This window comes from Lagopus muta, chromosome 17, assembly GCF_023343835.1.
Source record: "Lagopus muta isolate bLagMut1 chromosome 17, bLagMut1 primary, whole genome shotgun sequence".
Classification (NCBI taxonomy): Eukaryota; Metazoa; Chordata; class Aves; order Galliformes; family Phasianidae; genus Lagopus; species Lagopus muta.
The window spans coordinates 7,753,799-7,776,990 of NC_064449.1; the positions used below are offsets into that span (position 1 = coordinate 7,753,799).

At 40.2% G+C, this 23,192-nt stretch overlaps 2 protein-coding genes across 2 annotated transcripts; both read left to right on the forward strand.

Annotated features, from left to right (window-relative positions):
• The first annotated feature begins 10 nt into the window (after positions 1-10).
• TCTN2 (tectonic family member 2) lies at positions 11-8,303 on the forward strand. Its single transcript, XM_048964376.1, has 18 exons — positions 11-151; positions 366-479; positions 925-998; positions 1,290-1,485; positions 1,649-1,749; positions 1,947-2,143; positions 2,380-2,503; positions 3,120-3,252; positions 3,875-3,940; positions 4,565-4,693; positions 4,967-5,044; positions 5,322-5,402; positions 5,821-5,932; positions 6,280-6,383; positions 6,755-6,911; positions 7,349-7,474; positions 7,818-7,906; positions 8,161-8,303. Exons 1-18 carry the CDS (start codon positions 67-69, stop codon positions 8,274-8,276), a joined length of 2,082 nt encoding a protein of 693 aa, XP_048820333.1. The 5' UTR covers positions 11-66; the 3' UTR covers positions 8,277-8,303.
• Positions 8,304-8,578: 275 nt separating this feature from the next.
• On the forward strand, positions 8,579-23,075 carry ATP6V0A2 (ATPase H+ transporting V0 subunit a2). Its single transcript, XM_048964375.1, has 20 exons — positions 8,579-8,785; positions 10,164-10,242; positions 11,514-11,611; positions 12,442-12,579; positions 12,866-12,966; positions 13,683-13,809; positions 14,575-14,657; positions 14,999-15,092; positions 15,404-15,616; positions 16,099-16,249; positions 16,902-17,041; positions 17,963-18,120; positions 18,606-18,696; positions 19,001-19,119; positions 19,573-19,783; positions 20,330-20,449; positions 20,684-20,803; positions 21,473-21,590; positions 21,831-22,002; positions 22,829-23,075. Exons 1-20 carry the CDS (start codon positions 8,669-8,671, stop codon positions 22,929-22,931), a joined length of 2,553 nt encoding a protein of 850 aa, XP_048820332.1. The 5' UTR covers positions 8,579-8,668; the 3' UTR covers positions 22,932-23,075.
• The last annotated feature ends 117 nt before the right edge of the window (positions 23,076-23,192 follow it).

A 23,192-nucleotide genomic window follows, 5' to 3' on the forward strand; every position in this document is an offset into this window, starting at 1 on the left:
CGTCGCCATGGCAGCGGCATCGCCGCCTCAAGATGGCGGCCCGGCGGCGCGGCGCTTCCTGACGCCATGGCGGCCGCCGGGCTCGGGGCGCTGCTGCTGCTGCTGCTGCTTCTGGCGGCTCCGTGCGCGGGGCAGCGACATGGGGAGCCTGGTAGGTGGGAGGGAGGGGGCAAGGGAATGGAAAGGGAAGGGAGGGAGGGAGGAAGGGCCGCAGCATCCTACGCGTGCTGAGCGGGCACGGCCTGGCGTGCCTCACAAGTGTGGTGCTTTGTGGGTTTCTGTGCGTGTTACAATGTGATTCTTTCTCTCTTTTTTTTTTCTTTTTTTTTTTTTTTTTTTTCCTTTCTTCCCCCCCCACCCCGCAGTTTTTCAGCCTTCCTTTATCCACATGTCTGGGCTAAGAGTTAATTCATTTTTTCTTGGAGATTCTTCAGGAGTTAATTTTTCCATTATTGTAGATGCTATAGATAAAGAGACAGGTAAGAACACTTTATTTATATGCTATTTCGAAATATATATATATATATATATATATATATATATATATATATATATATATTTGAATTCTTAACTTTTTTTTCCCTTCCACTAAAACTACCCAAGTAACCGCAGTGCTGTTTCGTAGAACCATCACTGAGCTGTGATGATTTGATTTGGGAGGGTGCCTCTGATGGACCTCCCTGTTCCCGCCGCCTGCAGTGCTCAGGGGCAGCAGCCCCCCAGGCTCGGAGCCCGTCCTGTCCTGCCGGTGTGTCCAGTGCTTTAAGAGTCACTGGAATCCAAACTCTGAAGGACTCTGTACTCAGGCTGTTATCCTGTGCTGACTCCGTGTTGTCTGGGCTGAGGGATGTGCTTGCTTGAAGCCACGTGAGAAATTTGAATTGACAGTAACATAGATATATTTTAATTTTTATTTTGGTATAGGGAATGTGCAAGTTGCAAGCTGCAGTGGAAGTGAAAGAGTTGGTGATTGGGATTTGAGTGTAACACCTGGTGTGGTATGTAAACACTGATTCTTCCTTAAGATAGGAAAGCTTGAGCAATCATATATTAAAGGCTGATGAGGTGCTAACATAATACTAGTTTACTCAGTTAGAGTGCCTTGCCTTTTTGCCTTTGTCACGTCCCATCATCTGGATACCCACATTGTCAAAGTTACTAAGGTGCAGCTTTGACACTAGCTTCTTGTCTTCCTCCTCTCCAGAGCTGCCTATGCTTCCTGGCAGATAGTGGTACAAAGAACAGTAATTTGATACAAGCTGTTGAATCTGTCATTTTGTGTTTTGCAGGGTGCATCCAAAGTGACTGTAACCTTCACTAGAAGTCTGCAGTTATGTTTGCCCAATGCCACTGACTGCTGCACAGCACCTCTCTGTGTGGTGGAAACTCTTCAGGTTGCAGCTTGCAGTGGTTCAGTGATGCTGGCGCATCTCCTGATTCAAGCTGAAATATATGCTAACTCTTCCTTCATAGGAAATGTGTCAGGTAAGTGTTTGGATATCCTGAAGAAGAAATGATATTTACTTTCTGATTACATACAAAATAAATAAATAAATAAATAAATAGGGATTTGGGCAGCAATGAGAGATTAAATTTCATTAGCATTTAAGGATAATTTTTTTCTTCTTTTCTTGTAATTCTTTTACAGAAAATGCATCTGTCATCCCTAACCAGGCATTTCAGCCCTTGGGCTCCTGTCCTTGTGACTTGACAGATGGAGCTTGTGATGTTCGTTGTTGCTGTGATCCGGTACTTGTTTCATATTAAACTTTAATGAAATGTTTTCAGAATTTCTACACTCCTTTAGGAGGGTTTGCCTGTTTTTTCTGGTATTTCTAATAGTAAATATGACATTGATCTACAGAACTGGCTTGGTTACCTGCAAATACAGCACTAATGGCTGTGGTAGTGCAATTAGTGTTCTAAGATGTTCTTTTCCCTTCCAGGAGTGTACAGCAGACCTGAAGCAGTTATTCAATAGATCATGTTTCTCTGGAGTGTTTGGTGGGGATGTAAACCCACCTTTTGATCAGCTGTGCTCTACAAAGACAACAGAATATACTCCTGATTGGTTTCCCCTCCTTTGTGTACAGTCTTCTCTTAGCAATACACCATTTCTTGGCTATTTTTATGATGGCTCTATGTAAGTCTTAGAAGATTTCTTTCCTTAACACACATTTTAGACATAATGTTGAAACTGTAGCGTGTTTTTTACAGTGAAGGTTATTTTGAAATTATAATTTTAAACTGGGAACTTTAAATGCGAATGGAGAAATATAATTGGTACTTTATGAGAACGTGGGGCTTGAAGGCAGATGTTTGATTACCTGTGTATTATAAAGGAGTAAAGAATTGTTTCATTTTTGAATTTATCTGCAGTTCTGCACCCAAAGTTCCTCCATTTAGGATCCCTGTACAAGCTTCTCCTGGGAAACTCTTCACTGGTTACAGACCAGGAGATCCAATTATGACAGAGGATGATGAGTATTTTACCATCCCTCAGGTAATCGCTTCATATTTAGGAGCTTCTGACTCCTCTTGGCCAGTTTGAAATTCTCCATTTATCACATTCTTTTGTATTTGTAGCCAAATTCTGTAACTTGCTCTTGTGAACTGGTGGAACATATTTTTCACCAAGCACAAAATCATTGTTAAAAACAATCATTAACAAAATCATTGTTAAAAACAATCATTATCTTTCCTAATCCCCTGCCCACTCCTCCAGGTAGTAAAGTTTTAATTATTGCAGGAGATAAAAACAAGATTTGCATCCCAATTAGTGGTTTGTGGCTTCTTTATTTTTTCCTCTCTGCCTGCTGCACTGCTGACCACTTGTTGCCTTCTCTTTGTTTTGTCTGGCTGTATTCTTTTATTTTCAGTCCTTCTACATGTTACAGATTTGCCAGTTAGAATTGGTTTATCAAATTTTGATGACTCCAGCCTGCTTTAAAGCTGATAGCTTTCGAAATAGTTACAACCTCTCTTTTATGCAGATTACTTGTTTGTCAGTCACATGTGGCTGTAGTGCATATTTGGGGCATTTCACTGACAAATGTGCTATTTCCTAGCTTTTCATTTTGAGGCTAACCCGCGTGTTTCTGTTCAACTACCTGCAGCAGTCCCTGGCAGGGCTGTGTGTTGGGAATGCCCCTGTAGCGTATCTGCAGGAGTTTGATGTGAAGTGCCTTTCTGAGGCAGAATCTTACAAGGAAGGACTGCCCCATGATGTGAGAATCAACAGTGGAGCAGGAGGTAAGTTGCATAGTCCTAACAGAAATGGATTTATGTTCCTCAGAGATAGAATAAGCGAGAGGACTGTTGACACGGCAGCTACGTGGCTATAGCTCAGAGTTGAGGGATGCTATAGTTCCATTTCTGATCACCTACCAAGCTTCCCCAAATTATTTAGGACAGGAGAAATAGTGGGATTAGTCTTTGTTTCTCATTCACCTGTTTCTGGTGACTCATGCAGCTGCACGTGGCACAAGGAAGCATCTCTCTTACTGCTTTTGTATTCTTGTAGCCTCCTTTTTCTGTCAAGAGGGTGCAGTGTTGTCACTTTAGAAGTGCTTATATTTATGCTTTTGTAATGCAGAAAGTAAGAAATGTCACTCTGCAGTTTGAGATGATGCAGTTACCAGCATGAAGAGAATTTTTTTTTTGTGCTGCTTAATGAAGTTGTCTAATTTTGTTTATCTATGCTACCTTAGTAGGATCATGAGATAATACATAGCCTGCCTGGTTCATGACCAAAACTAGCTTTCTAAATACTTCTCTGCACAATTTCCATAACGAAAAGGAACGTACCTTGGATGTGAATATCTTATATGCCTCTTTTATCAGGATTACTGCAGTGTTTGTTTTTTATTCTCAGATTTCATCCAACAAAATGTGATGTACAGAACCATCACTGACACGGGCAAATTCGTCACTAGAAGTGGTATGTTTCTGCTCTTCTGTAATTAGTGTGTTTCTTACTTAACCTGGATGACTCAAGTGACTTGGGTGCCTGAAATCTGTCGTGATTCCTAGGAAGGATCTTGTAAGTTTTCTAATATTTGAAATAAAACAGGCAGGGCAGGCAGCCTGTAAGCAGTACTGGATGTGTTTTGAACACTCTTGTTTCTTCTTAAGGATCTTGAGCCAATGAAGCAGCTTTTATTCTAGAATAGTGGCTCCCAGTCAATGGGAGAGAGTAACACAGGATTGTGTTGAATCCATACTGGCATGTTTTTCTGGGAGATGATGGCTCTCTCAGTGGGTTGGGATGAAAGGAAAGGAACTCCTGAGTCCAGATTGCCCCAGCAGCTGATGGATTAAAGCCTTGTGCTGTGTTCATAAGGAGAAGTTTTGCTACAACAGGAACAGGAACTGCAGGTGTTAGAATATTGAGAAACCAAGGGGCTCTACGAAAGCAGCACACTGTCCTTGTATGATGACTTAAACATTAAAATAAATGCCAAAAATATTTTCCAGAACTTTGTTAGAGATTTTTAAGTTATTTTTCAGTAACAGCTCTCTAATTGGCAATGCTTTTGATTAGAGTTTTTTCTTTCTTCTGCAGAAGGCCTTCCTACAGCGGGGGTTCCATGTCAAAATGTAACCTTTGCAGAACATTATGTATTCATGTGCAAAGATGACAACATAGAGGGAGTCAATGTCACAGTCTTCCTTGGAAGTTTATGTGATGGAGGTATCAGGACATTTCTTTTACAGATTTTCTGTTGACTTTTTTATTTCTTTAGCATGCAAATTCTTTGATAGGATAGCTTAATTAGTAATATCAATTGAAAAGAATTTTCTTTGGGTTCTGTCAAGAAAATGTATGGGACAAATTTCTGCCAGTTTGCATTATCCTGAATCTTCTGGTGCTAATGAAGGACAGAAATTTGTACCCTGTGTAAGCAGCATGCTTTGTGCTAATTTATGTACTTGAAAATAAATTCATTCCTTTTTCTTTTACCAGAAACACTGACACAGAGATTCACAGCTGAATTTGTGAGCTTAAAGAGTGCTAATGCATTAGAAGTGTCTGATACTCCAGGTAGTAATACCTCATTTTGCTTCTTAAAAGAACAGATTTTTGTACTGGATTGGTCATTATCAGTGCCCATGTTTTATACCTCATTCATACTTGTTCTCTTGGTGCCCCTCTTTCCCTCTTATTGTTGTCAGCTGTAATAACAGCGATTGGCTTTTAGACTCAGTATTGATTATTTCAAATGAGGCTACTGTAATGGAAAAGTCTGTCTGTCTGCTTTTAGACTCATTGCGTGCATTATTAAATCAATGTTAATGTTCACAACTCCTTCTGCGTTTAGGTTATCGAGTTGGAAATGCAGTGAGAGCTGCAAATCTGAATGCTTCTGATACTGCTGGCAGCTTAAGAATTTGGCAGCCAGGTACCGACTCATAAGGTTGCATCCTCAACTTTAGTTAATGCTAAAATGCTTTCTTTGTATATGTATTTTACTTCTGAATCTATTCTATGCCAACTTGTGCTTTTCTACATTATTCTCTGGCCTTTATTCCAGCTTAATTGAAGAATCTCCGTTAAATGAATGTAAAGTAGCTTAGGTACCCTGAAACGTTTGAGCATTTGGTATAAAATTAAGGTTTAAAATGTTGAGCAGTTGTTAAGTTCACAAGATTCTTGAGTGTTTGGGTTGGAAAATGGAATTTGAGTAGACTTCATTCTGTATTTGAATTACACTGCTTGGTATTTTGCATCCTAATGTGTGCAATTTTTGCACAAAATTGAGAAATGGAGGTTGAAAAGTCAGTGTGAGAATCCCCAAATCAGGTCTTTTCAATTCATAGCTGACAGAGGTCTGTGTTCGTCAGCTGCTCACGCACCAGTTCTGTTTGGGGTAGATTCCTTCTCTGGATGTGTGCTGGAAGTTGGCATCAATGAAAACTGCAGCCTTTTAAGGTGAGCCACGTAGATTTATTGTTCATTTGCTGCAAGTTTCTGCCATTAGCACTGTTGCATTCTTTTCAAAAGCTCATGTATGCATTGCAGGTTTCTGTGGTCGACTCTTTTATTCTTTTTAAAGGGAAATTTACTATAATGGTTTCATTCAGATTTCCTTGGAATTGGGTGAGGGTTACGTTGCAGTGGAATGCTTCCCTTTGGCAGACAAGTCAGTAGCTGAGGTTTGTTTTCACTGAGTGATAGCAACTGTCAGAGGAGAAACTGATTTTATGGCATAGTGATACTGTAACCCAGTTCACGGTGTGGATTTGCTTTTTGTGTGAGCTGATGTTTTTATTTGGCAGAGGAAATGTAACTGAGAAACTGAATTCGTTAATACAAGCTACTCATGTTGGAAAGAGACACAATTCCAATGACAGTGATCTCAATGACTGGGTGGAAATTATACGTAAGTGATACTTGTGTTTTTATCCATAGTCCACGTCGTTATAAAAATATGCACTTAGGATTGGAATATCTCCAAATAAAACCATCCAATGTAATTTCAGCTGCCTGAAGATATCTGGGTGCATCCATCCAGATATGCACAGATGTGTGTAACTTCATGGACACTGCAGAACGATGTGTATAACTCAGTCTGTTGATGTAATGATGTGGTATTTTACTGCTCTGTTGATGAACTACATCTTCATGTATATTTCATATAGAAAAAACATTTTTGTGTGACAGTTACCAACGTTTCACTGCAATGTGACTGAAATATAAATATGGAAGAGATCATTTTCCATAGTATTCCTGTTTAACTTTGTTCCTCCACAGGCCTCGATCCATCTAATGCGAATATCAGTGCAAGCCCTGCAGATCTGACAGGCATTTGCCCAGATGTTCCTGCCAGTCTGAACATCCGCATCATTTTTGCAGCTGTGGGTGCAGTGCAGGGGATTCCCAGGGAAGAGATACTCGCCGTGCAGATCAGGTGGAGCAGTGCTGTGTCTTTGATAAAGAAATGTTTCATTTTTGAGACTTGCATCTGACAAACAGAGATGTTACTTCTGGTTTGTATGTGCCTCTTACTTGCATCTGGAACCCAAATTCCTTTGATTGCAATGAGAAACTGAAATTTAGATTTGCATCTTTCCTGAAATTAGAAAACAGCAAAAAAGCTGTGGTAAATGATTCATTCTTTTCTGAACTGGGGAGGTTTCATGCAGCAAACACTTCTTTTTCTTTTTTTCTTTTTTTCCCAAGTCAATCCAAAGCAAATAAATAGGATTGTGTTCAATCTGCCCCATCTCCACGGTGGTGAAGATCTAGAGATGATCAGCCTCCTTCTAAATACTCCTTTCATGACTCTGTTTAAGCTTTACATTTCTGCATACGGCCCTCTAGTAACACCTACACATGTGCTTCCAGTTACTCAACAGTCACATGGCAGTTCCAGTGTGGGCTCACCTGTGAAAACACTGCCAGCCTGCTTCCCATCACTGCTGCTGTTCAGTTCATCCGAGTGCCGGCTCAGCCACCGGTTCCCCTGACCAGGTAACTTTTGTGAGATCTTTGACCCTTGACGTTGAGTTAAGCAGATAAAATGTAATTCACACTGATCGAAGGGTTATCGTGATTTGCTGGAGTGCAGAGCAAGAAGGCCTGGGCCTCATACACACTGAGTCACAGTTCTGCTGGAGGGGATTCCCTCAGAAGCAGGCGGTTTGTCAAGGCCTGTAAATTACCTTGTAAAGGTAAAAAGGCTTCTGCACTCATCAGAGGAAAAGTGTATAGGAGAGCAGTTTTTATTTTTCTCCCTCTAAGCCGGTCACCTTTCTACCTTTTCTTCTACTTGTTCTGATGGTACTGTAGTTTAACAAGTGCTTCTTTTCCTCAGGATTCAGATTAATTACACAGAATTTGACTGTGATCGAAATGACGTGTGCTGGCCGCAGCTGTTCTACCCGCTGACACGGTTCTACACAGGTAAAAACAGCAGCACGGAGCACCTCAAACTGCCTGTATTGCTTTGTAACATCACGAAATGTGACCAATTTCTGTGGAATAATGATTTGTAGTAAGAAATCGCATCTCAGAAATGTGGTCCAGAAGTGGGCTTTGCTTTCTTGGTAATGCATTCATTTCTTAGTTAGCAGAAGAAACTTCTCTCTTTCGGGTTGATGTCGAGACTGAAATGTAGCTCTCGTGCTCATGCTCGTTTTTGTCCTTTTCCCTTGCAGGAGAGCCATATTCACGCCGCCTGGCTGCAGGCCTGGCACTGGCCTTCCTGGCTGTCCTGGCAGCAGTGTTCGGGAGCCCGTGCTTTTCTCAAGTGTGGGAGAATTTCTCCATTTAAAAACCTTGATGTCGAAAGAACCACTTTGTAAATATTTCAAGTATTTTTATTTTTTTCGGAAAAAAAAAAAAAGTACAGAAAGATTTTTATTTCACAACGAGCAAAGGTGCACGGATTCATATTCTTAAAAAGCGAGGAAAAACAACTCATCACGTCGGCTGCTCGACTGCAGGCGGTGGGGGCGGGCCGGGGGCGGGGTAACGCTGGGCTCGGGGCTGGGCTTAGAGCTGGGCTCACAGCTGGGCGCTCTCCCGGCGCCGGTTGGCCGCCCCGTCCCCCGGAAGCCGCAGCCGGCGGGCGGGGCGCTGCGCTATGGCGGCCGGGCCGGGAGCTGCCGCCGTGCCCGCTGCGCGCCGGCCGCGCTGAGCCGAGCCGCTCCGTCCTGGGACGCCATGGGCGCGTTGTTCCGCGGGGAGCCGATGTGCCTGGCGCAGCTCTTCCTGCAGAGCGGCTCGGCGTACGAGTGCCTGAGCGAGGTGGGGGAGCGCGGCCTGGCCGAGTTCCGAGATGTGAGTAGGGGCGGCGGGGCGGGGGGCTGCGGGCTGAGCCGCTGCTGAGCCGCGCGTCGCTGTCGTGTGGCAGCGGGCTGAGCTCCGGGCCCGAGCTGGAAGGGGCCCGCGGGGTTGTTCTTCAGCCCCCGCCTTCCTGCGCAGCCGGTGCCCGACCGCTCTCTGGGAGAAGAGCTTCCCCTCGTACCCGCCCGAACCTGCCCTGCCGCTGCGTGAGGCCGTCACCTCTCGGCCTGCCGCCGTTATATCTGCGTGCAGAGCCCACAGCCTCCTGTTGGGAGTTGTACGGAGCCGGCCGCTTCCCCCAGCTGCCCCCCGTAGCGCTGTGCTCCGCACCCTTCGCGGCTCCGCTGCCCTTCTCTGGACTCGCTCCCTGGCCGCGATGTCTTTCTGTTAGCGAGGGGCCCAGCACTGAGCGTAGCACTCGAGGTGCGGCCTCGCCAGCCTCAGGCACAGCAGGAAGACCCCCTCCTGCTCCTGGCTGCGTGGTTGCTGATGCAAGTCGGGTTGCTGCTGGCCTTCTTGCCCACCTGCTGCCCTAGAGTGCCTATCCCCAGTAGGTTGATAGAAGCACCCAAGTACTCTGTAAGCTTATTTCTGCATTCTCACTGACTGTCATGGTGTGCTGTGTCTGCTCCCACAGGGCAACTTGCCTTGGAGGAAGCCAACTGCATGGCTTAGAAAATGGGTTGGGTAATACTTAGCTTCATTTTTGAGCTGTCTCATCGTAATTATGTGATGCTTACTTGGTGACAGAGTTTGGAATTTCTTTTCAGAAATGCAGGCGACAGTCTTTGCAAGGAAAACTTAAATGAACAGCTAGTTAGCAAATATGGCAGTAGGAGGATGTGCATTCATCAGTATATCGTTGTAGAGATGTCTAGAGGTGCTATTCCATCTAGTCCTGATTTGAAAGTTGATTATGCAGCCAGAGGCATTGCATACTCATGGGGAGGTGCATGCAAATATCTATGAACGCTTAACATTCCACGTAGATTCTGTGAAACTCCATAGCAAAAAATCTGAACAAACCGAAAAACAACAACAAAAAAGCTGTTTCTATCAAGGTTCACGCTTGTTAATTTGAAGGCTTTAAGTAGTGTTTTAAAATGGTAGGAATAAGGTTGGGAATGGTTTCTCTGGTAGATCTAGTTATTTGGTTCTTTGAGTAAAAAAAAAGAAAGGATGTTGATTCAATTCCAGTAAAGCTTTGCTGTTGAAAGCCAAATCTTTTTCTCCTTTAGTAGCTTCCCAGATGAAAAGCACTTTCTAGAAAGAGTGCATGTGCAGCATTGGCTCCATGAAGTCTCACAGACAGCTGCGTTTTGTAGGGGTGGTTGTTTTCATGTTACCTAATGAGTATTTCATCCTTCCTCAGCTGAACCCAAATGTAAGCGTGTTCCAAAGAAAATTTGTGAATGAAGTGAAGAAATGTGAAGAAATGGAAAGAATTCTTGGTGAGCTTTATTTTCCTACCTGCCCTTTTTCACCTGAGGCATTATTCAATTGCTGGAGTGGAGGTGTTGATCAACTGAGGTGTTGATTTCAGCTGCAGTTTTTCTTTTTGATTTTTCCCAGTGTTGTACTGTATGAATTTTGCAGAATCTTATAAAATTCTTGTATCTGTGACAAAGGCCTGTGTGCACTCATGTGCACTTCAGAGCCAGAGATGGCTTATTTGACTCCTGTACTGAAATGGGTCAGAACATACAACTCAAGTACATCTACAGCTGGAGACTGCACAGCCAGTGGGCAATTCCAGTGTTCTGGTGCTGTCTGTCTCTTAATTTTCTCAGCTTTAAGTTTTACTTGCTGTACAACATGCATGTGTTATTGCTGTTCTGTTTCTTCTTTCTTTTTTGGTTAAGCTCAGAAGTGAAGAAGAGTTGCTGATTTGTTGCTGATGAATAGTTGAGACTGTTTCTGTACTGAATGGTTAAAATGCTGCTGGGAAAAAAGAAGCTTTGCTCTGGATATTCTCTTGACTATAAGATAAATCTTTTTTCTTTTTTTTGGTCACATTACACAATTCAGCACTGTCCAACTGCCAAGCATTCTCCAGATCATCTCAAGCTAATAGTAATTGCTTTCACATGGCAATCAATGCATAGAAGAAAGGCTGCAGAGCTTCACCAAGATGCATTTCACTGCAGTGTATCCTGAGGAAAGGTTACTGTTGAAGGATCCTTTTATTGGAGTGTGTTGCTGGAATCATGTGCTGGTCATGCCATGCATCCCAGCAGCTATTGTGGCAATCGCACTGCCCAGCATGAGCTGCATGTGTTGTTGGGTTACTTAAGCCTCTTTGTTGGAACACTGTATATTCCAAACATGAGTCGTCGAGCAGGATGTCAGGTTTTTTTGCAGATGGCATTAGAAAGCTGTTCTCACAACAACAAAAACATACTGCGAAATGTTAAAAGCTTCTTAAAAAATGCAGGTGGTGGGAAGGCTTCAGTCAGACGTCTCTGAGGATGGGTTCCTTCTGCGAGCTTCCAAGGGAAGTCTTGTGTTCCAAGCCCATTGTCAGTGCCTTTCCTCTGCACAGGGCTCACCCTTTCCTTGTGTTCTTTTTGAAGACTCTGTGTATGGTTGCAGAAATAAAGGAATGAAGTAGTTAAGGCCTGATGCTGCAGTGTGATTGGCACCCTCACAATGGCTCTGTAGTGTTCTTGCAAGTGTAGATGATATGCTTATATTTCTGATTCTGTTTCTCTTCTCGCTCCAGGCTATTTAGTACAAGAAATTAAAAAGGCGGATATTCCTCTTCCTGAGGGAGATGTTGCTCCTCCTGCCCCCTTGCTGAAACACATTTTAGAAATCCAGGTAACTTGTTCAAGCACCAGTTGCCAAAACTGTAGTACTGGATCTCAGAACTTTATTTCAAATTGGATCACTTTCTGTTTCACCACTTATGACCTAATTTACACAGGGACCTGTCAGGGGCAGACTTTACTTCTCTTTATCCAGATGTCATGTTCTGCCAGTGTTACTTCAAAGTCTGCTTTGAGGATGTTGTATTGTCACAAAATTCCTGTGAAAGGCAGAAAGCTAACTTAGAGGTTTGTAGTCACCTCTGTTTTGATGGATTGGTGCGTTGCACTGTTCAGATAAATTGCTGTATGTAGGTGTAGTCCTTCAGCCTCATTTATTGCTTTGGGATTTATTCAGGACTTTTCCTGCATCCTTATTTTTCAGGGTATGTGGGAGTTCTTAGTTCTTAGCCCAAGGCTCTGCTGTTTCCCATGTTGGTTTCCTAGTGAGTACAGAGTGCTCTTTTCTCTGAATGCTTTTCCTGGTATTTTGTTGGAAGGAGAAGCTTGTAAAATGCAAATATACTTTTGAATGATGTTCCTTTTTATTGTAAGTCTGTCAATAGAATAGGTAAATGTCTCACACTCCGTGCTATTCCAGGTTCTAATTCCAAGTGTGCCTTAGCTCAGAAGTAAATTAGAGCCATAACAGCAGACTTAATGGATTCTGGTGTTGAATCAGGCATACTCAGTATGAAGCAATCTTTGGTAGACTGAGTAATAGCATTTATTGCACTTAGGAATTTGGAAAACTAATAATTCAGCCAAATTAACATGTACTTCAAATGAATCCTCCCCCAGTTTCCAAACCTGATTCTGTGTCACTTCTATTTTGTGTAACAGGAACAGTTGCAGAAGCTGGAGACAGAATTGAGAGAAGTAAATAAAAACAAGGAGAAGCTGAGGAAAAACTTGATTGAACTCACGGAGTACACGTACATGTTGGATGTCACACAGACGTTTGTCAGGAGAACAGCTGAGGTAATCCTGCAGCATCTGAGTGTGTTGTGTGACAATCCTGTTTACACATCCTGTCGATGTATAAATTGGTCTGAGAACATTTAGGTCACTTTTGCAAAAGTGCCTGTTAGTTGCTGAGCGATTCAGTTGGGATTCCAAGATCTTCCCGTTGCCTGAATTGAACGTGGGAAATAATTTTGTATTTTCACTGAAATAATTTAACTAACTTTTCTTCTTGAGAATAATAAATCAGTTTTTTTTTTTTTTTTCCTGAGAGCTACAGCTGATCTTTCTTTTTCTTATCTAGTATGAGTCCCACTTACATATAAATTACGAAGAATTTCCATCTGTGGAAAACGAGCCATTTGCAGATTACAACTGTATGCACAGACTGGGTGCCAAGCTAGGGTAGGTATGGTTCAGTCCATATCTGCCAGATTGCTGTGATGTGCTGCTTCAGAACTGCTTCAAGAGCTGCTGTAAATAACAGGCTGCTTTCTCAAGAGATGGGGTGTTGTGTGAGTCCAGTGATTTCAGATAAGCCAAACTATTTTAGGCAGGGTGAGGGGCCCAATTGTACCTCTGAATCGAAACTGGATTCTTTGAAGAGATATGTTAAAGAAAACTGTCACAAAGCTCCCATAAAACTAAGTATGTGTGCTAAGGAGAAGTCTCAAATTGCCCTGAATTGGTACTTCTGCTATTCAAACGTTTTTCAGGGATTAGCACACTGAGTCACTAGTAATGTTACATGTTACATTATTGTTAATGGTATTGCCTACTTGCTTTTAAAGTGATGTATGGATACAAATCCCTGCACTGGCTTTATGAAAGTAAAAAATGAGTGAAAAATCAAGAACCTTACTGCTATAGGTGGAGGTGATGTCAAATATTCTATTTGTTTCCTATGGCCTATAGTCAATCTGTTTTCTGAATAGAAATTGCCTTCATTTTATATACCAGGTAGTTCCTATAGAGAGTGGTTTCCTTCTTTAGAGGTGATGTGTTAAATTATTGTGGCTGCTATTTTGTGATGTGATTTACTCCTGAGATTTTAGCTTTTCTTGGTTTTGCCTTATTCGACTTGATGTTGACCTATTTACCAAAGCTCTCTTTTTCTGTAGCTTTATATCTGGGTTGGTTCACCGAGCAAAAGTTGAAGCATTTGAAAAAATGCTGTGGAGAGCTTGTAAAGGATACACTATTCTGACGTATGCGGAGCTGGATGAATGTCTGGAAGATCCAGATACTGTGAGTAATAAATACTATGAAGGAGTTTATTGTGTTTGTGCTTTTCAAAAGACTTAAAATAATTGCTGCTCGGCTCTGCACTAAATGGAAATGATTTTCCAGTGCCTTTGGAGGCCTCATGGCTGCCTCCTCTCTGCATCCTCTGCTCTGGGCTGGGCAAACCCAGTGACCCCAGCCACCCCTCATACATCTTACCTTTTGCTGTGCAGTAGCTGTGACTTTGATTGGCTGCTGTGACCAAAAAAAAAAAAAAGCACAAATGAATGCTTGGATATTTATTAACTAGGTCTGTACATGGTATTACCTCTTAATGTCCCTTTATTTGTTCATTCAGTAGCTAAGGAAAAAAAAAAAGTCTGGGATATTGTCTGTCTTCTATTAAAAAATATCTCTGAAGTTATAAAATGCACTTTGTCCATCACCAGTAAAAGTTGGCTAAGTTGAATGAAATTTTGCTTTCATTCTGATTTGTAACTCTTCAGTTTTCCAGAGCTTTTTTCTAACGTATCATTCAGAGGTGATGAAATACAATCTGTTTTTTCTTCCCTGAAAATTTTATTTTTTTTAATGATCTACAAAAAGAAACTCCTTTGAAGTATTGGCATGCTTGAGTTTCATTTTTGATCTTAATTAAAACATGGATTGCTAATGTTGCTGCTGACACTTTTTTCTGATTATTCCATAAAAGAACAAATTTGAATAATGACAGTGCACTTGAGTTCTTGGTTGAAAACAAGTTTCATTAACTATTTTCTTTTCTTTCAGGGTGAAACCACAAAATGGTTTGTGTTTTTAGTGTCCTATTGGGGTGAACAAATTGGCCAGAAAGTTAAGAAGATTTGTGACTGGTAAAAATGAATATATGTTGTTTCTTTACATCCGAGTTCTTTTCTTGTTTATTTTTCCTCTCCTCCACTTCCTTAGAAACGTTGATTTTATGCAAGGCTTTGAATTTGATTTTTTTTTTCCATCCCCTCAGCTGCACCTAGCTTTATAAATTCGTAGTGTACAAATAAACGTGTGGATCACCTTATCTGCAGTCCTTACTAAGTGTGGGCCAAGCACTGAGTGAGACTCGGCAGAATCTTGCCTATAGTTATTAGGTGGCATGCTGCAGATTTGACTGGGACTTGATGTTGGCTGCCTTTTGCTTTGGTTTGGCTCTTCACGCACATCTGTGTCTCTGCAGTTACCGCTGTCACGTGTACCCCTACCCCAGTACTGTGGATGAGCGCCTGGCGGTTGTTGAAGGGCTGAGCGTTCGTATTCAGGATCTTCGTACAGTGAGTAAATTACAGTGGTGTTTTCCATTTGCCCTGGAGGCAATAACTTCATGTATTGCAGTATTAAACACATTAATATGTTTCTGAAATGCAGACAGCTTTGGATCTGAACATGATCATACATAATGTTTGTGGCCTTGTGTTGCCTGTATTTATTAAACTTCAGAGTAATTCTGCTGCCTAGAACAGGAGGCAGTGCTCATTGGGGCCCCCTGCAAATGTGGTTCATCTTTGGACAAACAGTCTGTGCTTTTACTGTAGTTAACATAACTGTTTCAATGAAATCTTCTCATTTTTCTGCTTGGACAAAGGTTCTGCATAAAACTGAGGATTACTTACGCCAAGTTCTGTGTAAAGCATCTGAATCCATCTATACTTGGGTTATCCAAGTAAAGAAGATGAAAGCCATTTATCACGTACTCAACCTGTGCAGCTTTGATGTCACAAACAAATGTTTGATTGCTGAGGTTTGGTGTCCAGTGGCTGATCTGCAGAACTTGCGCCATGCGTTGGAGGAAGGTTCTGTAAGTCAGCTGAATGCTCACTGCTGCTAAAGCTTCTGTCTTCTGACTGTACAGATAGGCAAAGAAAACACTTATTTAAAACAGGGTAAAAGTTGGGTGCGGGCAGGATTGGGTCTCAACATACTCAAGAAATGTTAAACAATTTCTTTATAAACACAATCTTTATTTAGTGTTTTGAATAAGAACTACTTTACTATTAAATAAGAACTTCTACGTTGGTCCCAAGTTCCTTATCTGAACCACATCTGGTATTCCTTATAAAGTACAGACCAGAGCACTGTACGTTAATTCATATTTTTAGATCAACAGATGTTTTTATTTATTTATTTTAAGATTAGGCAAAGAGATGAATGTTAAATTTGGGCCTTATTTTAGTGATGTTTCAAGGCTGGTGAAACTACTGATAGAGAAAATGATTTCACTTTCATTAGATTAAACATCAACTGAGTTTTCGTGCTTCTTTTCTTTCTCTCTGTAAATAGAGGAAGAGTGGAGCCACGATTTCTTCCTTCATGAATACCATTCCAACAACGCAACCTCCTCCAACTCTGATACGTACCAATAAATTCACCTCAGGGTTCCAGAATATTGTTGATGCTTATGGAGTTGGAAACTATGGGGAAGTGAATCCAGGTTGGTTCTCTGAAATCTGAACTGTATTGTCATTATTGCTCACCTTGTTTGTAAAATTGTGCGTTTAAATGCCTTGCTAAGTGGGACACCAAATGGGGCAAAATGGGGCAACCGTACTACTTAGTTATTAGGTGCTGTAAATCTTCAGAAGCTCATCCAAAGTGCAGGTGGTTGCCATGTGGTAAGTTGGGATTTGATTTTGAGGTGTTCTTTCAGCATTATAAATAGTGAGAACGACTGTATGTTTATATGCTTTACCTTGGATAAGAGCATATATTTAGGGAAAAGAGGAAAACTGGTAATGGCTGTTGCTCTTGCTGAGGTGGGAAGCTCATCACCTGGATAAGACAACAACCTAGCTTATACAGCCCAGTTAGTGTAATATCTTTCTGTGTTTTGTAGCTACCTTGACTCTGATAGCATCATGTGATGCTGTACAGAAGAATACTTATGTATAAATTAAAGCAGGCTTTAAATTGAGTTAAATTTATATGGTGTGGCAGATCTGTTAGCAGGTGGTGAATTGTCCTTCAAACTTATGACTAAACAAATTGTTTGGGAGGCTAAAAATAGTTGATTGCTTATGCATAATTCAGATACCAGCATCATCTGTTGTGCTGTATGTCTGAAATGTATCACGTTGCCATTGCAGCTCTCTATACCATCATCACTTTTCCCTTCTTGTTTGCTGTTATGTTTGGAGACTTTGGGCATGGTCTGCTAATGTTCATCTTTGCACTCCTGACAATACTGTATGAAAACCATCCTAGATTACGAAGATCACAGGATGAGGTAAAAGGAGTTATAAACTTAAACCCCACCAGCAAGATAATTCCAATTAAATAGCTGCTATGTTCCTGTTAAGTGCTATTTTTTGTGCATGTATTAGGCTTTTTTTGTCCTAAGATTTCATGTGTTCAGTATTACCGTGCTCCTCAAGATTAATGCAGTGTCTTGAGCTCTTCTTCTCCTGAAAGGTCAGAAATTGCCAAGCTGGAAGAAGAACTGGCAGCAAATAATATTGGTGGGCTTGTCTTTAGTTCTGCTAAAGCTATTTATTGGTATATGTTGTTTACAGAATGTGGTTACAGCCTCTAGCAGGAGGAGAAAATGTCTCTTCAAGTTTCATCTTTTGTTGTTTCTGAATAACAGTTGCAGTTTGAAACTCACAAGACTTAGTTTCATTTAATCTTTTAATTATAGGGGCTTAGAAAGTAGGAACTCTTGCATATCTTATTAGAATTATATTTAATTAAGATTGATTGCAGGTGGCTTAACTTCTTGAGTTAAGTCTAGGGGAAGAAATGTGGCTTAAGAGGACCATTAGTTACTGTAGTGATGCCAGTGAGAGAAGTGTCAGTTTGTGTCACTGGAGCTCCTATGGGACTCCAGATCTCTTCATTCCCTTTAAACCAAAGTTGTCTCTCTGAATTTGCTCTCAGCAAGTTCTGTTTCCTAAATCATTTGGCATAAAGCTATAATGTGCAAAGCTGAATCTGCCATTAAGTGACTGTCCCTTGTAGATTGCATATTTACATGCTTAAAGAAAGATTGTTTTCCATTTTGATTGGCCTCAGGTTTCTTTGTTTTATTTGATGACTGTTTGTAGTATTGTTTAGCTTTCTGAAGTTTGTACGTGGCCGGAAATGTGTTTCTCTTTGTAATGCATGGGTAACATGACTCCTCTTTTATTTTTTTAATATATATTTGCAGATAATAAAAATGCTATTTGATGGCCGATACGTCATTCTATTGATGAGTTTGTTTTCTATATACACTGGTCTGATTTACAATGATTGTTTTTCGAAGTCATTAAATATATTTGGTTCCGGGTGGAATGTTTCAGCAATGTTTGAACAGAACGTTTGGCGGTGAGTGGTTTACCTCTGTTTGCTGTGCCATTAAAGCAAGAGTATTTCCTGCAGCAGGTTCAGCCCTTGGCCCTTCAGCTGTTCTCTTATTTGAGGTTGCTCTCAAATGAAATGTAATGAAATGTAGCAAGACCTGGCTAGTGGGCTGTGGGCTCCGTCTCTTCTACACTTGAAAAATGCAGTAATAGTTATTTAAAAACAAAAAAAATACAAGAAAGTAAAAGAGAGGTTATAGGTAATCCTTCGGGTGGATGTTAGTGCATTTTATCTAAAAGCAGATTGTGAGCTTTCAAAACAAAACTTTGTTCCAGAGAAATGGGGAATAAAATCTAAAAATGTGTCTTTCAAAGACGGTGTGAATTGAACCCAAATAAAAGGTGCCCAGGTTGTTGTGTTTTTTTAACTAGCCAGACCGTTTTTACTTAGAAATTGTTTTATTCTTTCATGGTCATATCAGATCTGATTGTGGTTCTCTTTCACTGCAGTCTTGAGGATCTGAAGTCTCATCAGCTTTTAATGCTGGATCCAAATGTTACTGGTGTGTACAATGGAGCTTATCCCTTTGGAATTGATCCGGTTAGTTTTACTGTTCTCTGTTCTCTGTTGTGATGATCAGTCATCTTTAAATTAGATTTTGGTACGTGTATTAGAGAGAGAAACACACTCTGGGGGAAAAGAAGAAGCATTTCTGTTTTCCTTCTCCAGTAGAAAAGAGATTCCCCTTAATGAGTCAAAGATTGAACTATTTTCACACACTTCAGACCGAGTTTGTGATCTCAGCTTGACGTAGAATGCTGGTCTCGTAATAGAGAAAGGATATTGCTGTATTCCTTCCATTACATTGCTCTGAAGGGTTTGTATCTTGTCGTTTCTTCCTCAGATTTGGAATTTGGCAAGCAACCGTCTCAGTTTTTTAAATTCTTTCAAGATGAAAATGTCTGTGATTCTTGGAGTGGTTCACATGACATTTGGAGTTGTGTTGGGAGTATTTAACCACTTGTAAGTACAAGAAGTCATGAAGTCATGATAACCATAATGCTTTTTGCCAAGGCTGTAATTATACCAGTTAACCTGGCAAGAGAATTGGGGACAGGTGTGTGTTTTCTTTAACAAAACCCAGCATAATAGTAATTATCTTAAAAAAGAAAAAAAAAAAAAAAAAAAAAAAAAAAAAGGCAGTAACAGAGGTTCTCTTTCACAAAAATTAGATGATGGGTCAGTATTATTCCAAAAAGTATTTCACTTCTTGCTAAATGCAAGTACATGCTTCACATGGCATTGATTTTCACTAAAATACCACGTTAAAATGTCACTGAGTATGAAGAAATCACTTTAAGTCCTAAATTCAGTACTGCTCTTTAAAATGGCATTGTGACCACGTTTGGTCCCAAGTTTACCTTGATCTTACTTTGTAAAAGTTATTTATCCCTTTTTCTCTTTGTTTTCTTTTAGACATTTCAAGAAGAAGTACAATATTTATTTGGTTTTTCTTCCTGAACTTTTGTTCATGATGTGCATCTTTGGCTACCTTGTGTTCATGATTTTCTTTAAGTGGTTAGCATACTCTGCAGAGGACTCCACAACTGCTCCAAGCATTCTGATTCAATTCATTAACATGTTCCTGTTCCCTGGTGGTGAAGCAGATGTCTTTTATACCGGACAGGTTAGCAGTTTTCTTACAAGCTTCTAAGGATCCTTTGCTCTCTGTGCAGTTATTATTTTACCAGTTGTAAAGGCTGATAGCTGGGTGTGCTCTGCCTTCCCCTGGGGAGGGGAATGTCTCAGACTAAGGGGAAATTGGAGAAACATGATCATTAAAAATTATTTTTATTCTTCTTGGGGACTTGTGGAAGTAGTTTTCTCAAACAAAAATTCCCAGTTTAGAATTGAGGTGAGAGAATAGTCGTATTTTTATAGTTTTGCTGCTTGCTTATGTGCTGTAAATAATCCTAGTGCAGCGAGCTTCAGTAATGCCTTTATCTGGAACTCAGCCTTGAAGATGCTGGGTGTCTGTAATTCCATTTAAGAGGATTAAGTGAATATTTAGGTTTCAATTTTGTTGAATTGTTGAAATTGTTGAAAATGAAACGTTTTCAATTTGGGTTGCATATGCACTGAAATCAGTAGTATTTTTTTAGACTTATTAAAGGAGGCTTAATTTTCATTTTGTGATCTGGTCTAATGTTGTTTCTTTCCCACCTATGAACAGGTTGGTCTACAGAGATTTTTACTGTGTGTTGCTTTTCTTTCTGTTCCTGTAATGCTTTTTGGAAAACCACTTTATTTATATTGGTTGCACAGTGGAAGTCGAGGCATTAGAACATACAGGGTAAGTATTGATATGTGCTCATACAGTTCTTAAGGATAGAAAATTCAGCTGGTGTATTGCTTATAGATAATGTCCATAATTAGGTGCTTCTACAGAACTTTGATAGTTCTTTGTTCCTCTAGTTCTCTGGTCATTTTTGCCTTGGAGAATGTTATTTTCTGTGACTACTTTAAACAAATCTAAAAATTGACACCAAGAGTCCACCAGCAAACATAATGCATTTCAATTTTGCAGCGTGGCTACAAGCTAGTTCGGAAAGAAAGTGAAGAAGAGCTTTCTCTGCTGCAGCCTCATGATGTGGAGGAAGGAAGCAGTCATTCAGATAGTGGGCACGTAGAAGAGGATGGAGAGGAGGTAATTAGTTAATTTCTGATTAGTTGGTTCTTGAAAGGAAATTACAAGTAGAAAATCAAGGAGCTAATGGAAACTTCCAAGAAAATCAGCAGAGCCTTTACAAAGACCTTAATGCCAGTATTGCTGTATCTGAAAAAATACAATTGTTTGCTTAAATAATTTCTTGGAAGTAAACACTGAAACTTGTGGTGGTGAATTTCATCTTGGTATCTTTGTTGGCAACAAACATGCATATTTAGAGTTAACTCTATTAATACGGTTATTTCTCTGTGACTAACATTACTGATAATTAACCCTAGTTGTAAAGATTCAAAATCGACGTTGTAAATTTGTGACATTGGTGGAACAGGAATTTGAATGGTGTTTGTTTTTTACTGCCTCCAGTTTTCAAGAATTAGATCATATTATTTTGGAAAACAAATTTGCATACATTTTTATCTATCCACAAAGTAACTGGGGAAACTAACTGGACCAATAGACTGGTTGTTGTTGCTTTTCTCTGTAATGAATCTTAAGCATAAGCTTTTTTTTCCCCTTGATATGAAATCAGCGTATGACCCTGTGATGGATTTTTTTTTTTTTTTGTATACCAAGATTGGCAGATGAATGTTTTTGTTTCACTTTGCACTGCATTGTTTAAATGGATACAGATGTGTTTTTGTCTTTCAGTTTAATTTTGCAGATGTTTTTATGAATCAAGCCATTCATACCATTGAGTACTGTCTAGGATGTATTTCTAATACAGCCTCGTATCTGAGACTCTGGGCATTAAGTCTTGCACATGCACGTAAGTATTTCGTGTTGGTTTTGGTTGCTTTTTCATCTGTCCTGATTTTTAACCCTCAGCTGGCCTGCTGAAATGATGCTGCCATGAAAAATGTGGGATGGGGTGGAGAGTTTCCTGTAGTTCCCACGTTCAGCAGATTCTGTAATCCTAGTTAAACCAGAATGCAGGTTAGGTAGAATAGCTCACTTGATGTATGCTGTACCAACGTGAATTATGAAAGTTGTTTTTTTTCCCCAATAGAATTGTCAGAAGTTCTGTGGCAAATGGTGATGAGAGTGGGTCTTCGTGTGGACACAACCTATGGTGTCTTACTGCTAGTCCCTGTTCTAGCCTTTTTTGCTGCACTAACAGTTTTTATTCTTTTGGTCATGGAGGGGCTTTCTGCTTTTCTCCATGCTATACGACTTCACTGGTAAGTTTTAACTGCTCATTTTTTGATTACTTCACTCCAGTGTATACTGGCTGCTCTAGAAGGATTTGGGGTCAAAATACTAGGGACCATTAAGTGAAAATTTTAACAGCCCAATCCTCTTTTAATTTATCTAATCTTGTTGAATACATGGCTTATTAGTTTGAGTATTCTTGGATATTTTCAGTGAACTCATATTTTATTGGCTTATGATTTATACTGACCTCTGCCACATTGAATTAATTATCATGCAAATTATGAATTAATACATTTGATTTACACCATTTTAGCTTTTCATACTGTAGAATATTAGTAGCTGTGATAAATATTAATTTCAGTCTAACTGTGTCACTAAATGGCTGCAGTCTGTTTTACTCAACAGAACATTTATATCTGTGAGAAGAACTTTCATTCAAGTGAGACTGCCAGCCTTTAAATATTTTAATCCTTCCTCGTCTTCACATCATGAGCTTTGCACTTTTGTATGCAGAAACTTGATCGTATTTGCAGTGTAGGGGAAAAGGCAGACGTGTATACACATAATGTAGTCAGAGTTTTATTAGTGAAGAGTTTTGTCATCGTGAGACTTTAGATTTGCAAAACTAATGCCAAAACAAATTAGTGAGGCAGAAATGAGAAATAAACTGACAGCAGAATTTTTAGTCTGTTGAGAAAAACCAAATCTGCCTGTATCTGTGGATGGAGCAGCTGCACTGGAAGTCTGAGTGCTGGGATTCGGAGTGGTGGTGTTTGGTTTCTTGCGTTGCAGGCTTCTCTCCTTTGACAATTTTGGATTAATATTGGCCTTGTACCTTTTATCTTGTTTCAGGGTGGAATTTCAGTACAAATTCTATACCGGTGGAGGCTACAAGTTTACGCCTTTCTCTTTTCAGCACATTTCTTTACATTTTAATAAAGATGATATAGCATAGCTCGGTTGCTCTCAGCAAAGTGTTTGGGATTCTCTGTTCTTGTAGGACAAAGTGTTTCTTACCCATTGCCTTATACCACAGCCAAAAACTGTCATATATACCTCTCACGGAAATACACAGCAGATCTGGAGCTTAGAAACTATACATTTTCCTTAATAAACTAATATTGTAAATTAATTTTCTCACAAATTGTTACCACATGTTCTAAAATCACTACGTTTCCTTTTGTTAAAGCTGTTTATTTTCTCAAACGATTAAGAT